Source organism: Pipistrellus hanaki (genome assembly GCF_964339955.1).
Source record: "Pipistrellus hanaki genome assembly, chromosome: 16".
Lineage (NCBI taxonomy): Eukaryota > Metazoa > Chordata > Mammalia > Chiroptera > Vespertilionidae > Pipistrellus > Pipistrellus hanaki.
The window spans coordinates 31,038,052-31,057,125 of record NC_140518.1 but is presented as its reverse complement, the minus strand read 5'-3'; the positions used below and the strand labels follow the sequence as shown (position 1 = coordinate 31,057,125).

The 19,074-nt window shown below is 39.3% G+C and overlaps 1 protein-coding gene across 1 annotated transcript in view; it reads right to left on the bottom strand.

The window, feature by feature from the left end:
• TAOK1 (TAO kinase 1) overlaps positions 1-19,074 on the bottom strand; it is a 94,240-nt gene that overhangs the window by 9,721 nt on the left and 65,445 nt on the right. Inside the window, exons 14-19 of the mRNA XM_084862888.1 lie at positions 15,161-15,397; positions 12,944-13,072; positions 9,391-9,594; positions 8,094-8,333; positions 5,137-5,349; positions 3,243-3,425 (exon numbers count right to left, since the gene is read on the bottom strand). Of these exons, the coding sequence (XP_084719014.1) occupies positions 3,243-3,425; positions 5,137-5,349; positions 8,094-8,333; positions 9,391-9,594; positions 12,944-13,072; positions 15,161-15,397 (1,206 nt within the window). The remainder of the gene's footprint in view (positions 1-3,242; positions 3,426-5,136; positions 5,350-8,093; positions 8,334-9,390; positions 9,595-12,943; positions 13,073-15,160; positions 15,398-19,074) is intronic.

The following is a 19,074-nucleotide window of genomic DNA, read 5'->3' as shown; positions in this document are numbered from 1 at the left end:
CTCTTCTTCTCTCTGGAATTAATAATATAAAAATATTTTAAAAAGAAGGAAGGCAGCTGTGGCACATTTACACAATGAATGCTACTCAGCTATAAAATAGAAATCTTTAAAAAAATAAAAGAGATGTAGCAATCATATATAATTTATATTTTTGAAATATGTAAAACCAAGCTCTGGCTGATTCTGCTCAGTGGTTAGAGTGTTAGCCCACAGACCAAGGGCATATAACTCAGTTGCAGGTTCCCCAGCCCGGGTAGGGGGTACATGTGGGAAGCAGCCAACCAAAGTGTTTCTCTCATGTTGATGTTTTTCTTTCCTTTCTCCCTCCCTTCTACTCTCTCTGGAAATGAATAAAAATATCCTCAGGTGAGGATTAAAAATAAATAAATAGCCGAAACAGGTTTGGCTCAGTGGATAGAGTGTCGACCTGCGGACTGAAGGGTCCCAGGTTCGATTCCGGTCAAGGCCATGTACCTTGGTTGTGGGCATATCTCCAGTAGGGGTGTGTGCAAGAGGCAGCTGATCGATGATTCTCTCTCATGGGTGTTTCTAACTCTCTATCCCTCTCTCTTCCTCTCTGTAAAAAATCAATAAAATATATTTAAAATAAATAAATAAATAATTTAAAAATAAAATGCATAAAATCAAGTTCTTAAAAGCAAAGGCAATAACTTATATTAAAATAATAAATCAACGCAATTATCATCAACGGCTATTAAACATATAAAATATGCTATAATCACCATACTTATGCATTAATTTCCCACTATATTTTGGATTTCTTTTCCTTGGAATTCTCAGTCTTAAGTATTTAACATTTCCAAAGTTCAATATGTACTTCCAAATTACTTTCCAAAATGCATTAATGATACATGAGAATGCCACATTAAAAGGTATCAGTTTTATGCTCACATTTTACTAGGAACATGTAGGCTTTGGTTCATATATTGAAATGATTAATAGCACTGTTTAACTCTGAACCACTAGGTGGAGCTAAAGATACAAATATATGTACTTTAATAGTACCAACATTTTTTTTTTAATTCTACTTATTTTTTTAAATTATTTTTAAAAAAAATTTATTTTATTGATTTTTTACAGAAAGGAAGGGAGAGAGATAGAGAGTTAGAAATGTCGATGAGAGAGAAACATCGACCAGCTGCCTCTTGCACACCCCCTACTGGGGATGTGCCCGCAACCAATGTACATGCCCTTGACCGGAATCGAACCTGGGACCTTTCAGTCCGCAGACCGACGCTCTACAGCTGAGCCAAACCGGTTTCGGCAGTACCAACATTTCTTACATCACTATATCTGAATACCTTAAGGAATTTCCCTCTCAGCGATAATTTTGAACCGTAAAAGATAGAATTTTGGATTTAATTTTAAATATATAAGTTGGAATTACATTTATGAAATATGTAGATAAGACAAATTAGATTTTTCTCAAAATTTTCATGTTTCTATCTTTCCATTTTGAATGAGAAACATAATTGAGAAAATTTTTAGAAGCAAGTACCTTTCAAGAAGCCAGTAAAGACAGCTATGCCATCTTATTTAGGTGGTTTTCTTAAGGCATTCTATTTTTATCACAAGAATTGCACAAAACAGAGGAAAATCTATGAGCCAATGGTCCAGAAATAATGACAACTTTTAACAGGCAAAACCATTAGGCAAATATTAATTTAATGGACCTAAAACTATATCAGCTATTGGGATTATGGCTCAGGAATTCTGGAACATAGTTCTGAATCATGGGTACAGCTGATATTCTACTACTTCTTACAACACATTATCTTTCCTCTCTTTATCATCAAAATCTTCTGCCCATCACCCTTTCCCCAAAACACATATACACTCAGCCTACATACCTTACTGTGATTCTACTGCTATTCTCTAATATATCTGACAAAGAAGAAGTAAAAAAATAAATAAAAGTACATGTGGAAGTAACATTTTCAGTTTGAGTTTTCACCTGCCTGGAATGGGTTTTACTTTCTGTCTGTATCCAGGCCCAGAACGTAGGAGAAAAGTAAATATTCCCGAACAGTTGTCCCTGCCTCTCCCAGGCAATTGTAGGCTCTTTTTCTTCACTATTCAAGTTTTTCTCCAACCTTCTTAAGGACAAAAAAGAAGTGAGGGCCCTATCTGGTTTGGCTCAGTGGATAGAGCGTTGGCCCTTGGATTGAAGGGTCCTGGGTTCAATCCTGGCCAAGGGAACGTGCCTCAGTTGCAGGCTTGATCCCTGGACCTGGTCAAAGTGTGTGCGGTAGGCAACCAATTGATGTGTCTCTCTCATATTGATGTTCTCTATCTGATTCCCCCTCCTTTCCACTTTCTCTAAAAAAAATCAATGGTAAAATTTCCTCAGGTGAGGAGTAACAAAAATAAATCAATAAATGTTAAAATAAAGTGAAGAACATAGAACCATAGCTACTCTCTCAAATTTAACTGTCTTCACATAACCCATAAAATTCTTCTAGCAATTACTACTTAACTATAGGCTCCTTGATGTTTAGTACCTCCAAATTACTTATTTTTCTTTAAATATGTTTTTATTGATTTCCGAGAGGAAGGGAGAGGGAGAGAGAGATAGAAACATCAATGATGTGAATATCAGTGATCGGCTGCCTCTTGCACACTCCTTACCAGGTATGTGCCCTTGATGGAATTGAACCTGGGACCCTTTAGTCCACAGGCTGACACTCTATCCACTGAGCCAAACCAGTTAGGGTGTCCCTTAACGTTTAGAACTCATCATATTAATAAAAGGCTAATATGTAAATCGACCGAAGGGCAGAACCAACGGTCACTGTGATACACACTGACCATCAGGGGGCAGACACAAAACGCAGGAGCTGCACCCTGGTGGTCAGTGTGCACCCACAGGGGGAGTGCTGCTCAGTCAGAAGCCGGGCTCATGGCGGGGGAGTGCAACAGCGGAGCCAGGAGCCTCTCCTACCTCCACAGCAGTGCTAAGGATATCTTACTGATGGCTAAGGGGAGTGAGTGGGCCTAAGCCATCAATCGGACACCCCCAAGGGCTCCCAGACTGTGAGAGGGTGCAGGCCAGGCTGAGGGACTCCCCCCGCCCCCGTGCACAAATTTTGAGTCAATATTTTAAATAAAAAGAAAAACACTACCAAAACTAGAATTAAGAAAATATGGTATTGTGAAAATAGTCTGCCATCTCTGGTGATATGAAAATATCTTTATAAAATGTTTCTGAGGAAAGCATATACCTTTTGTTCTAACAGTGCCCTTCGTAGGGAGACCCGTTGTTCAAGCTCCCGAAGCTCTCGATCGTGTTGTGCCTCAGCTTGCATCTTGATTTTGCTCTGATATGCATTCAACAGCTCCAGTTCCTGTTGCAGCTGCATCTTCAAAACCTGGCACTCTGCTTCCTGTGCTTCATCTAAACGCAGCTAAAAGAGGGAAAGAAAACATGTATCTTACTGTGAGCTATCTATTTATGACTTAAGGAAACGAGGAGTCTCAGAGAAAACAGACTACTCTTTTGTAGATAAATAATTGTCCTCTCTTCTATTTCAGAGTAAACATCTCTGAAAAAGGAAGGTACAGTAACTAATGATGGCATTATGAAGATAAAGCTGTCATAAACCATTTTGGAGGAATCCTAAATAAGCATATTTTTCTTAAGAAAAATTTAGACTCTGATTAGATAATAGAAGACTGAATTTCTTATCTCAAATGGAAATAACTACAGAACAGGGACCAGCCAACTATAGCCTATGGGCCAAACTGCGTGTGTGCTTAAATAGTCCACTAATTAAGAATGGTGGACTTAAAATAGTCCACTAATTTACATTTTGAAATGGTTACATTTTTTCCTTTTTAAATAAATTTTTATTGATTTCAGAGAGGAAGGGAGAGGGAGAGAGAAACATCAATGATGAGAGAGAATCATTGATCAGCTGCCTCCTGCACGCCCCCTATTGGAGATCAAGCCCACAACATAGGCATATGCCCTAAATGGGAACTGAACCGAACTCCTGGTTCCTGGGTTAACACTCAACCACTGAGCCATACTAGCAGGACTGAAATGATTACATTTTAAATGGCTATTTAAGTATCCACACAATATCCTCAATCTTGCCTTCTGGCCCACAAAGCCTAAAATATCTACTATCTGGCCCTTTAAGAAAAATTTACAAAATTTATATAGGAAATATTTTATACTAGAGGCCCAGTGCACAAAACTTGTGCACAGGGTGGGGAGGTCCCTCAGCTGGGCCTGCATCTCTTGCAATCTGGGACCCTTTGGGGGACATCCAACTGCCGGTTTAGGCCCAATCCCTCAGGGACTCCTGCGAAATTGAGCCTAAAATGGCAGTCAGACATCTCTCTCTCAACTGGGACTGCTAGCTCCTAACCGTTTGCCTGCCTGATCACCCCTAACCACCTCTGCCTCGGTCCCCACCGCCGTGGCTTTGTCTGAATGATGTCTGGAAGGTCGTTGGGTTGTCCGGTATAATTAACATATTATGCTTTTATTATAGATGCATTCAAATGTGACCATTTGGATTCCAATATGGAAATGTGGAATCGGACCAATGACCTCCTGGTGCATGGGCCAATGCTCAACCACTGAACCATACTGGCTGGGCAACATAGTACTACTTTGTGCCCACTGCTTAGCAAAGTTGCTGCTCTAATCTTTTTTAGTTTTTTAATTTTATTGATTTTTTTATAGAGAGGAAGAGAGAGAGAGAAAGAAACATCAATGTGAAAGAGAAAGACAGGTCAATTGCCTCTTATACGTACTCCAACTGGGGATCAAACCTACAATCTGGATATGTTACTGAGTAAGAATCGAGCCCACCACCTATTGGTGTATGGGGTAATGTCCCAACCAAGCCACACCGGCCAGGGTGCTGCTGCTCTAATACTGATGAGTTTTGGAATATGTACTAAGGACCTGAGAGGTACTGGCAAAAAGCCTCTTTAGAACTTTGTGTCTAAAAAGATCAATGAAAATTCTATATATATCATACCTGCTTCCACGTAATGCTGAGAGCCCAAACTGCAGGAGAGCTATCACTTCCAACTAGCATTTTAATCAGGTGTAGAAGGATGGGGGCACTAAATTGTTTTGTCTCAATAAAACAAACTCACGGCTTGTGTGGATAGCATTTCATTAATGCTGTGGTCATACTGCTCAGCCAAGATGGCTAACTTCCGGGTCTGCTCCTCCTTGAGCCGTTTCAGAACAGCTTTGTGCTCACTCTTTGGTGTAGTCTCCAGTAGGTGATTTCTTAATGCTTTGTACTGTCTGGTTTGGATTTTGCAGGTGTCCTGAAACTGCTTTTTTATTTGGAGTTCTTTAGACTGGGAAGAAAAAAATAGATGTATTTAATTTTTAACATATAACATTTGGCATACCTTATGCTTATATAAAAAACAAAAGCTACTAAGAAAAAGGGTAAGAAAAACTAAAGAGATGAAATCATAAGGTTACAGATACTTTTGCACTTGGTTACTGGGCCAGATCACTAAATTCTATACATTTTAATAACAAAATTCTAATTTAAATTAGAATACCAACAACATCATTTATGACAGTATTTCAAGCAATACTCAATATTCTGCTAGTAATTTTAGTTACTTGAATATTGAAATTAGTTTTGATTACTGTGCATATTGATGACAGAAAATTAAATTTCTTCTCAAGCAATAAGTATAGTAAATATTAAAACATAGACAGTATTGTATCAGATCACTCAGGTAGAAAATAAGCACATTTACTCTGTTCCTTATACGAGACACTTTGTTCCAATTTCTTCTAATCACAATCTCAACTCCAACTACATGGTCTGGGACAGACACCATAAAAAAGGGTATTAGTAACTAATATTGTTATTACAATTTTCCTTCAGGGAATAAATTAGGTAGAAACACACTTAAGAATAGTTTACTCTTTAACAACACCACAAGTAAAAACTTGCAAGTCAGTTTACTTGAAATTAGCTGAGTTAACTAATCTTTCAAAGGTCAAACAAAAGTTATGGAGCAAAGGAGGAGATAACTTTGGAGAACAGTATGGAATTTCCTCAAAAAAACTAAAAAATATGGAACTCCAATTTGACCCAGTGATTCCACTTCTAGGAATATATCTTAAGAAACTAGAAACACCAATCAGAAAGGATATATATATATATATATATACACCCCTATGTTCATAGCAGCACAATTTACAATAGATAAGATTTGGAAATAGCCTAAATGCCCATCAGCAGATGAATGGATTAAAAAACTGGTACATCTACACAATGGAATACTACGCTGCTGTAAAAAGGAAGGAATTCCTACCATTTGCAACAGCATGGATGGACCTGGAAGCATTATGCTAAGTGAAATCAGTCAGTCAGAGAAAGATAAATATCACATGATCTCACTCATTTGTGGAATATAATGAACATAAACTGATGAACAAAAACAGATCCAGAGACAGAGAAGCATTGATCAGACCATCAAACCTCAGAGGGAAGGCAGGAGAGGGTGGGGGTAAGAGGGAGAGACTTGTATGCATGTATATAAGCATAACCAATGAATACAGACAATAGGAGGGTGAGGGCACGAGCAGGGGGGGCGGGAGATGAGGACACATATGTAACACCTTAATCAATAAAGGAAAAAAACAAACATCAAACAACTATCCCTACAGAAATGCAGTCATATCAGATATATGGAATGACCATAAAAACTAAGCTTTCAGTTTGTTTTATTTCTGGATGCTGCTAACTTTAAAACTAATTAATTATTTCACAGACATGTTGTTTAAAAAATCTTTTGTGGGAAATTATTCTGTTGCCAATGGAATATATCTCTTTCTATTAAAAAGAATTGGGTGGGAACTGGGGATAGCACTGGATGTGGTGCAGCTTTAAGATTTTAACACAGATTTTAACACAGATTACCTCAATGAATGAATTTTACTTCACTACAGGACAGTTATTCAGTTAAGACCAAGAACAGTTTTATTATTTAATTATCAAGTAGTTTTAAAAAGAGGAAAGGGTTGCCGAAGCAGGTTTGGCTCAGTGGTAGAGCGTCGGTCTGCGGACTGAAAAGTCCCAGGTTCGAATCCGGCCAAGGGCGTGTACGTTGGTTGCGGGCACATTCCCGGTAGGGGGTGCGCAAGAGGCAGCTGGTCGATGTTTCTCTCTCATCGATGTTTCTAGCTCTCTATCTCTCTCCCTTCCTCTCTGTAAAAAATCAATAAAATATATTTAAAAAAAAAAAAAAAAAAGAAAGAGTTAAAAAAGAAAATACTGTGGGACCTGGGCCTTATTTGATATAAATAAAAGTTTAAAGTGTGCAGACATATACAGATTGAGGTACTGATATGGATAACAGCCTATATATTGTGTAGTCTAATTTATTAAGATTCATGTGACTATACTCCTTCAAATATTTATTATAAGTTATAAAACTTGAAAATTTCTTGGAATTGTTAACTCTGGTTGACTCTGGCGAAGGGGGTTGAACCAGGTGGCTGGAGAGACAAAGGGAAAACTTTAACTTTATAGTACGCTTTGGTATCTTTCAAATTTCATATCATGTGAATGAATTCCTCTATTTAAAGCAAGTATAAAAATTAAAGTTCTGTTATAATTCCAATATTTTTCTTCAGCTGTGCACAGACAATGAAGGGAGAGGAGTTTAAAAGGCCTACTATTTTATCCACTGGCTTCTGTACTAATTAGGAACCGTCTTTTTTAGGGTACAAATCACATTTAGAGCAAATAAGATTCCAATTCTGAATTAACCGGAACAGAGAAAAAAGCCAACAGGTTAGTTAGCATGTTAACATGTAATATAGCACTGAACATTTGGGTACATTTAAAATACGAATTTTGATTCTTATTGATGGCACTTAGTTTTTGGTAGTTGGTGAGAAATACCTAAGCAAAAGTTTGTCGCTACAAACACTGCACATTAAAACTAACCAAACATGCTTCAAATAAAAAGAAAAAAGTTTATTCGATTTCTTTATGATAGATATCTTAGACCTTTACTGTTTACGTGGATGCCTTTTTTTCTTTTCACTGTCAAGCTTAGGCTAAAGGTACCTTCAGGCTCTTAGGCTGCTGTCGAACCTCCATGACATGCTTTCGCCTTAGTTCCCGTTCTCTTCGCTTATTATATTCCAGCTGGTTAGTGAGCTCAGTTTGATGCTGCAATCTGATCAACTCACAGCGCATTTTCTGAATTGTGTTGAGGTGACGAAACTCCAGTTCTTGCATGGATTCATGCTGTCGCAGTAGCATGGCATGCTCTAAGTCCTTTTGGGTCTGCCTTTTATTTAACTCCTAATCCAAAAAACAAGACAAAAGATACAATTTATTGCTGTATAATGGCAGGAAAAAAGATCTTAAGAAACAGAATAATCAGAAAAAAAATGTAAAAACAAAGTTGAATAATGGCTGCATAGTAAATATTAGAGTTTTATGACTTTTACTGTAGTAAATGGACAATTAGTAGCACAAATTTCTTTATCCTTGTCATTTACTATTCATTAATATTTTTTGAAATAAGATTAAGGCAAAGTTATTATTAAGACACTTTAATTTTCTCATATTTAAAAGCTAATATTTCTTTTATTCATGGATTTAGTATTGATTAAATATAATATTTATTGAATGCCTACTATTGGTCAGATACTAAGCATATAAAAACCCAAATGGAATCTATGACTTAATATAACTTCTTTTTGAAAAACAAACAAACAAACAAAAAAAACCTTGATTTTTTTTTTTTAGAGAAAGGAAAGGGGACAGAGGGGAGAGAGGGAGAGAGGGAGAAAGTGAGCGAGAGGGAGAAACAATGATTTGTTGTTCCACTTGTTTATGCATTCATTGGTTGATGCTTATATGTGCCCTGACCAAGGATCGAAACTTCCATCTTAGCATATCGGGATGGCACTCGAACCAACTGAACTACCTGGTCAGGGCCTGTGACTTCATGTAATTTCCATTTTAGTGGGGAAGAGAGATTTCCTCCAAAAAAGTGCATGTATGTGAGAGAGAGAAGTATTATACAAAGAAAAACATTTAAAGAAGGGAGAAGGCTTTTGCAATCAAGGAAGGTATTTCTGAGGAAGAGACATTTGAAGAGAGGTATGAAGGAAGGGAGAAAGCAAGTCACATGGATATCAGGGAAAGAAGGACTTAGGCAGAGGGAAGTATAAGTCCAAAGGCCTTGAGGCAGGGATGTGAGTGACATATAGGGTGTCCCAAAAAATGTATACATACTTTATGGCTGATAGCTCAATTAATGTTTTTTTTCTTTTCAGATTTAAGTCATTGGAATAATCATTCAAAAAGTGTATACATTTTTTGATCCTAATTTCACATCATTTAATCGTACCTCCCTGACAAGGTCCTGCTCTAAGTTATGGCGTCCAAGTAGCATTCTTCTCTTGAAGCGGCGGCACTCCAGCTCTAGGTATTGTCTCTGACGTCGAAGAAGATTAGCCTCTTCTTCTGCTTGGAAATGCTGTATATTCTCCTTCTGCTTTGAAAGCCATTCCTGTTTTTCTTTTTTTGGAGTGCTCTGGTTTTCATTCAGCTCCTAGCAACATAAAAAAACCACTGAGTTCAAAATACATAAAAGTTAACTACATGAATGTACCTTTTGGTATCTGATATTCTATATAATAAAAGCCTATTATGCCAAGTGTCCGTTGTTGGACCATTTGACGAGTTGCTATGATGAACACTGACCACCAGGTGGCAGACTCTCAGATTGGTAGGGTAGTTTGCTGCTGGGGTCCTGCCAGACAGGCCAGATACAACCTAGAGCCCTCCAGTGATTCTTCCCTGACCCCGATTATGCACTGGTGGGGTCCCCTCAGCTTGTCTGCGGGGATCAGGCCAAAACCAGCTGACATCCCCTGAGGGGTCCCAGAGTGTGAGAGGGCACAGGCCAGGCCAGGGGACCCCACCAGTGCCCGAATCCATGCACCAGGGCTCTAGTATTTAAATAAAAGTATTTTATCTATGTCCTAATACATAGGCAGGGCAATGACCTTAAGGAGGTAGGTAATATTTTCCCTTTCCTTGAGTTATCCATGAAGTAGGACAGGAAAGAGAAATGTACACCAGAAAGCATGTATACCCTTTTAACTCTGCACAGCTAAATTTATGATTGTTTCTAGCTTCAAAAACACAAAATGACTGGTAAATGAAGTAAAACACACCTTTCTTTAGATCTTTTTGTGACAGAAAGCAATGATTTCAGGTAAAAATAATACATGAATTAAAATTAGGGCTAAAATACAGTTATGTTTCACTTCTTGGTTTTTGACAGTCTAAATATTAAGTTTTTTCTAAAAAAAATTATGGATAGATTCAATATAAAAGAATTAAAAATTAAATAGAAAAATCAACAAAACCTTGGAAGAACAGTGATCTTCCTCATGAATGGCATTTAATTTAGTATTAATAACCTCTGAACAACTAAAACCAATGTTTTTCTACAGCATTTTAAGTAACACCTCATAAACTAATAAATGGAAAAGCATTTTATTGGGCAAGATGAAAGCATTGATAATATACTCAAAGAAGCAAACCCTACAATGCTAATTAACACTAGTATATTTTCCATCTAAATGACACCACCATATGCCTTTTAGGTTAAAAATAAATATAAATCAGCCACCTTTCCTAGGTATAAAATGATTTTTCAGAGATTACTAATCTTATGGTCTTTCCCATTATCAAGAAAGAGACCAATTCTTTGCAACTTTAGTTCATAAAATAGTCAAACAACATAAAAATAAAAAGCACATAAATTAGTAGCTCTCAATTTAAGGGTGTATGTGTATGCACACTATGGGACAAGTCAGTTACTTAATAAATGCATAGGAAAGCTATTATAATTATATTTTCAGATGTTTCTTTTTAGATCTTAATCAACTAATTTCATTGATGAGTAATTGATTATAATAATCAATGTCTTTATTTGAACTGATATACACATTTAGTGTACACAAGCAACAAAAGAAAACTTTATTCTGCATAGGGAATATAGTCAATAATGTTGTTATAATTATGTATGGTGCCAGGTGAACATTAGATTTATTAAGGAGATCACTTCATCGATACATATAATCTATACATATAAAAAGGTAATATGCTGTCGTTACAGTGTCCCGTAACAACCAATTTGCATATTGATGTGCGTGCAGCAGGGGGCTGGCAGCTGGAGCCAAGTTCCCAGGGTTCTGAGGAGAGCGCCTGACAGGAGTCTGGACTGCAAAGAAGGAAGAGAAGCGGCCATGGGGAGCTCTTCCAATCCCCCTGCACAGACAATCCTCCAGCCCCTGCACCCCCGGGGGGACGGACGGACACCCTACCCCAACCTCTGCACCCCCAGGGGATGGGAAGGCTGACCGGATGGGGAGAAGACCCAGCCTCGAGGGCTGGAGGGCAGCTGCAGCCCGCACCTCCAACTCCTGATCTCTTCCCCCGCCACTCCCTCCAGGGGCGCCCACAACAATAGCATGCCAGCAAACACTCGTCAGCGCCCTTGAGGCACCTGGGGCCCGTGGCCCGCTGCCCACCACTGCCAGGCCCCCTCCACTGGGGCCAGGCACACCTCTCCTGCCTACAACTCCAGACCCGGGGGGAGGCAGGCCTGAGCGTCCCCCCAGGGTCAGACCCTTCCCTGCCCACGACAGCAGCAGTGCTGTCTCCACAGCGGAAGCACGGCACGCTGAACCTCACTGGGGGCGCAGCTACCCCTGCCCTCCTAACTCACCTGGCTCCACTCACTCTGGCCCGGCCCCACCTGGCTCCAGGAAATTGGAGCCCCACCCTGAGTAGGTACAGCTGCGAAACAGCCACGTAAAATTTAAAGTATAAGCCACGTGAGAAGGTTTGACAGTTACTCCCCCTTCGGCCTCTCCACCCCCCAAGGGCCCCCTAACTCCCTGCCCCCCGCCAGCATCTCCAGAGTGGACCACCATTACAGGGTTGTGGGCCAGAACCTGCCCCTCTGAGGCCTGCAGAAACCCTTCGCAAAGCTTCCAAAGCTACAGTCCTGGGAAACAATCATGCTCCCCTCCTCTAATCAGCACCTGCTACTTGCGAGGGTACCCATGGGCTTACAAATAACCATCCCTTCCTGTTTAGACATCATTTACTTGATGAAACATTTCTAGGTTTATTAGCTCAAAACCTCCACTTGACAACCCAGTGAGGTAGGTGGAGAAGATATTACAATTCCCATGGTATATGCATATGTATTCAGAAAAGAAGCTCAGAGAGGAAAAGTGTAAAGTCCAGTGGTTCTCCACAGGGGGGGCAATTCGAGAATGAGTTAACAGTGAATTTTTTGCATATCTTATGGTTGTAGGGGGGGCCTCATCTACAGCATATCCTACATAATTAAAGGCTAAGATGCAAATGACCAAGTGATGGAATGACTGGTCACTATGATGTGCGCTGACCACCAGGGGGCAGACACTCAACGCAGGAGCTGCCCCCTAGTGGTAAGTATGCTCCCACAAGGGGAGCGCCACTCAGCCAGAAGCCGGACTCTCGGCTGGCACGCACAGCGGCAGTGGTGGGAGCCTCTCCCACCTCTGTGACAATGCTAAGGATGTCTGGCTGACGGCTTAGGCCCACTAAGCCATCAGTCGGACATCCTCCCATGGCTCCCAGACTGCTAGAGGGCGCAGGCCAGGCTGAGGGACCCCCCACCCCAAGAGCACGAATTTCATGCACTGGGGCTCTAGTAATTTATATAAATGTCTAATCACTATGCTATATACCAGAAACTAATATAATCTTGAATGTCAACGTAATTAAAGAAAAAAATTAAAAGAAAAATTTATCCTAATGCTTCTATGAGTTGATCAGATTGGATATAATTAACAATCAGATAATTGCCTTGACAATTTTTATAAAACAAGTACCTCCTTAAGCTGTTCTTTTCGAAGTTTGTATTCTCTCTTCTGGGACTCCAAAAAGCTATTCAGTTCTTTCTTCTGTTGGGCCTGAATATGTTGCTGGAATTTTTTCTCCTCATTGGCCATCACTTTAGCCTGTAAGAAATTTTAAAAAATGGATCAAATTAGTTAAACAGATTCAAAGCAGCAGTTTAATACATATCACCAAGGATACCTTTATTCCCCAAGAACATAAAATTAGTATAAACATTACCAAAATAAGAACTCCCAAATTATTATTACTCAGATCTTTTATTATATGAATTTTAGGAGAACCAAAAAAAATAAAATTCATATTTAAAGTAATATATATATATCATCTGTTTTACTTCTGATTATATACTAGATACATACTTATTTTAGAACATTTAGGAAATACAAAAAAACACAAAGAAGAAAAATCTTATATGATTTTAGCACCCAGAAATAACCAATATAAACATTTTGGTGATGCTCTTCCTAATTTTTTCATGCATATATTTATATATACATATATATTTTAAACAAATCTGTAATTATATTACACATCTTATTTAATGAATTGCTTTTATAAATATGCTAATTTCTACCTCTTCTCAAGTTATTAAAAACACTACCCAAAGCCTAACAGGGTTCTAAATACCTGTACATTTTTTCACAAATTATTTCAATTATGTATTTATACCATAAGTTATTTTGCCAACTTCTCTACCACTGTCAGAGTGGTTCTTCTTTTTTTTTGGGGGGGGGGGGGGAGGCGAACAGGGTAACAATGACAATGCCTCAATGTGAACTGGCCAGACATATTTAATGATTTTGTGTGAATTTACTGAGCTTACATTTTCCTTGGAAAAAATGTGACTCTCAAAATGAAAGAGAGGAGACACTAAAAACAGAAGAAAAAGTTTCTCATCACAAGACTGCTTAAAAATACACCATTATCATGTGTATAAACAAATGGGCTAAATTTTAATATCTCTTAATTTATAATCTCCAACGTGTGCATAATAATCTTCAATTATCTATACTATAATAATAAAAAGGTAATATGCTAATTAGACTGGATGTCTTCTGGATATTCTTCCAGATAAAGCTTCAGCAGATGCTGCTGCGAGGGCCAGGCCAAGGCTCAGGCAGCTGCTGCTATGGCTGGCAGTGGCAGCAGCAGCTGCGGTGTGATGGGGACATCACCTTTCTCTGATCAGTCCAGTTGCTTCCCATAGAGGAAAGGCTGTGGCTTACACCCGCTCCCCCTAAGCTACTGGTCGGCAAACCGTGGCTTGTGAGCCACATGGGGCTCTTTGGCCCCTTGGGTGTGGCTCTTCCACAAAATACCACACGTGGGCACGCATGTACAAGTGCAAATGTAACTTCATGGCCCATGTGCTGAAGTCAGTTTTCGGCCTGGTCAAGTCTATTTTGAAGTGGTTCTAATGCCACACCACACTTAAAAGTCCAAAGAGCTGCACGCATGTGGGTCCAGAGCCGCGGTCTGCCATCAATAGAACATTCCCTGAGCCCTAAGCCATCAATAGAACATTCCTTGAGGGCTCCTGGACTGTGAGAGGGGGCAGGCTAGGCTGAGGGGATTCTTCCCCCCCCCCCCCCCCACCGCACCCACCCCACAGGGCACAAATTTTCATGCACCAGGCCTCCAATACTGACAAAAAAATACAGAGAGAAGAGAATCATGAATATTTTGAGACCTGAACCTCCTATTGATGAGTGATTTCTCAAACTCCTCAATTACCAGTGAATCCAAAGGCCTATAATAGTTGAATGACTTACTACTGTTACACTATAAAACTATCACATAAGGAGATGATCCCATGTCCATTGGTTCCCAGGCTCAGTACTTGATATTGTGCACGTTATATAAATATTTATCCCTTTCCACACTTGATTTGCTTGGTTCTGGGAACAGATACACCAACATCAAAATGCTACCTTGATTAATTCTGAGATGATCAAAAGCTAGAATGAGTAAATTAATAATAATGAGCACTGGCCAGGTAGCTTAGATGGTTAGAGCATTGTGCTGATGTGCCAAGGTTGTGGGTTCGAACCTCAGCGAGGGCACATACAAGAACCAACCAATGAATGCATAAATAAGTGGAACAACAAAGCGTTTGTTTCTCTTTTCCTGTCTCTAATAATTAATCAATAAATTAAAAAGTTTAAAAAATGTAATACTGGATCAGTCACCTCTTTTTCCATAGCAGCCTGATGTTTCTTGATAAGTTTCTCCATTTCTGCAGCAAAATTGTTACGTTGAGTTTCAAGATCTTTATCTAATCTGAGGCGATGTTCATCCATCTCAGCCTTTAGCTTATTTTCTAGTGTCATCAGCTGCTTTTGATGTTGTCGCCTCATTCTCTTATAGCCAGACATCTGCTCTCTAAGTTCAGAGTCCTGCTCATGTTCTTGCATTTGCCTTGTAACCTAAAAGAATAAAAAAAGCAAACATTTTCTTTTCAAAAGCATTTTAGACCACTCTGGTAATAACTAAGTAGGCAATTAATGTAAGAGATCCCAGCTAGCAATTTCTAGTTAAATTCCCAGTAGGTCTTTTAAACAGACAAGCTGGTTCTAAAATTTATATGGGAATGTAATGGAATAGGCAAACAATCTTCAGGGGGGTTAAAGTTAGAAGCATATACTTCAGTAATCAAAATAGTGTGGTTTTAAGGATAGGCTGAGTAGATCAAAGGAACAGAATAAAATATAGAAATAGACCCATACATATTCAGTCAATTGATTTCTGCCAAAAATTCAAAGAGGAAAGTGTGTTTTTTTTTTTTTGTTTTTTTTTTAACAATCCTGTTAAAACAACTGGTTCTCTGCATGAAAATAAATAAATAAATAAATAAACCTTAACTCCTATATCAATCTAAATACAAAAATCAATTTGAAAAGAGTTATTTAACCTAAACATGAGACCCAGAGTCATATAGCAGAAGGAAACAAAGTATCTTCACAAACATGGGGTAGGCAAATATTTCATGGTCAGTACACACAATACTGACTATAAAGAAAGAAAATGTATAAATTGGATTTTCAAATTGATGTGAAATTCACATAAAATCAAATCAATCACACTTTAAAGTGAACACCTCAGTATTTACTATATACGTAGGTTAGCCTATGTATATACCATTATAAAAACTCTTCAAACTGAATATCTAAGATCTGTGCATTTGATTGTATGAAAAAAATTCAAGGCAAAAGAAGTTAGACTGAATTATTGCGTATAGTAAATATATTGAATACTATAGCTATGCTTATCTTTGCACATAAATCTGCATACTCTGAATTTTTATTTGAAATCAATGAAATTACAGTATTAAGTTCAAGGAAAGGGACCTTAAGTTTTCTAAATCTATAATTTAAATGCTCTTAATTAATTTGAGTGAGCCAAATTATGGGACAGAAGACTTGCTTGGGAAACATATAATATATGCCAAGACACAAACTGGCCCCTCTCTACATACTTATTAAAATAGCTATGGAAAAAAATTAAGCAAATTTGCCTCTTGCTCTGTTCAAAGAGTTATTTAGATGTTGCAGAATAGTAGGAATGACCTGAATTATGGTGAGAGATGGTGTTCTTGGCCCCATGTCATATAGCATGGGATTTATAAAATCTGCATATGTAGTTAACAAGTTAGATAACTCCCTTATCTTTTTTTCTTTCTGTCATTTTCTCCAATAGCCTATCTATACTAATAAAAGAGTAATATGCTAATTAGACCAGGAGACCTTTCAGATGTCCTTCCCGACAAAGCCATGGGGCTGGGCTGAGGCAGAGGTGGTTAGGGGCAATCAGGCTGGCAGGGGCAGGGGGGCAGTTGGGGGCAATCAGGCCAGCAGGAGGGGCAGTCAGTTGGGAGCGAGCAGGCCAGTGGGGTGTGTGTGTGTGTAATCAGGGGCGGGCAGTTAGGAGTGATCAGGCCAGAAGGGAGGGCAGTTAGGGTTTATCAGGCCAGCAGGCAGAGGGATTAGGGTGATCAGGCAGGAAGGCAGGTGAGTTGTTAGGAGCCACTGGTTCCGGAATGCAAGAAGGAGGTTCGATTGCCAGCAGTCAGACAACCCTGAGGGGTCCTAGATTGGAGAAGGTGCAGGCCGGGCTGAGGGACACCCTCCCCCATGTATGAATTTCATGCACTGAACCAATAGTCTATATATATATATGCCTAAGATGCAAAGTGTCCCATTGAGAGTTTGACTGACCAGGAATTCGACTGTTCACTATGACATGCACTGACCACCAGGGGGCAGCGCTGAATGAAGGCCGGGCCAGCAGGCAGCCACTAGGGACCCTATTCATGTATGAATTTCATGCACTGAGTTTTTTTCTATAATTTCTTTCTATCCCTAGAATCCTTTACTGTGTTTTGGTCCTACTATTTGATCAAGATTATAAGTACCCCATCAAAATAGTGTTCCTCTAATTAACAAATAATCTTTTTTTATTGTTATTTGGGAAATCAGAAAAACTACATTTTTGAGTATGTCAAATTGGATCACTTGACATTTTCCAAACATTTCCCCTCATTTTTTTTAAGCCTCAGTATTTCCTTATTGTCAATTTTTATGTGGAAATAACATTTTTCCTCTTTCTCCAGCCTAAAACTAATCATTTAAGGCTTAATTCATTTTATAAATACTCCTTTATGCCCTGAATTAAAAGGAATCTGAATTGCCCAACCAGAGTGGCTCAGTGATTGAACATTGACCTATGAATGAACCAGGAGGTCACGGTTTGATTCTGGGTCAGGGCACATGCCCAGGTTTCAGGCTCAATCCCCAGTGTGGGACATGCAGGAGGCAGGCAATCAATGATTCTCTCTCACCATCAATGTTTCTATCTCTCTCTCCCCCTCGCCCTTCTTTTCTGAAATCAACAAAAAAAAATTATATTTTAAAAAGTCATCTGAATTCCTGCTGAGTACCTTGTAGTACTCTTAAGTGTTTAATATTTAGATATATATAAAGGCAGTGACCTTAACGACTGAAGGCTCGACTAACCACCGAAGTCAGTCCTACAGTCAGTGCTGAGTTGCTGTGGTGACCCAGCAATGACAACTTAGGGAACTGTGGATCAGGCCCAGAAGCACGCCTCTCTTGCTCCCGGGCCTCTGCAGGGGCTACTGATCAGCCCTGCCTCTGATCATGCCTGGAAGTGCTGACTGGCAAAGAAACTGACCAATCAGGACCAAATCTGGGTGAACTGTAAGGAGCCAATGACTGCCTAGGAGGCAGAGCTTTTGCCACTAAAAAAAAAAAAAAAAAAAAAAAAAAAGGCATAGAAACCGATCAATCAGAACCAAATCTGGGTGAACTGTGAGAAGCCAATGGTTGCCTATAAGGCAGAGCTTTAAAAAAAAAAAAAAAAAAAAAAAAAAAATATATATATATATATATATATATATATATATATTTTTTTTTTTTTTTTAATTGATTTTTTATAGAGAGGAAGGGAGAGAGATAGGGAGTTAGAAACATCGATGAGAGAGAAACATCCTCCTGCCTCCTGCACACCCGCCATTGGGGATGTGTCCTTGACCAGAATCAAACCTTTTAGTCAGGCTGACGTTCTATCCACTGAGCCAAACCGGTTTCAACTAGAAGGTGGAGCTTTTTTTTTTTTTTTTTTAATATATTTTATTGATTTTGTACAGAGAGGAAGGGAGAGAGATAGAGAGTTAGAAACATCGATGAGAGAGAGTCATCGATCAGCTGCCTCTTGCACACCCCCTACTGGGGATATGCCCGCAACCAAGGTACATGCCCTTGACCGGAATCGAACCCGGGACCTTTCAGTCCCCAAGCCGACGCTCTATCCATTGAGCCAAACCGGTTTCGGCTAGAAGGTGGAGCTTTTGACACTGACTGGCACAGAAACCGATCAATCAGAACCAAATCTGGGTGAACTGTGAGGACCCAATGGCTGCCTAGGAGGTGGAGCTTTTGATGTTGAATGGTATAGAAACCAACCAATCAGAACCTAATCTGGGAGAATTGCGAAGGCAGAACTTAAGGTGGGGGCTGAGATGGAGTTTTAAGGCAGTCGAGGGCAAGATCAGACTGGCAGAGGAGGGCAGTTTGGGGCGAGATCA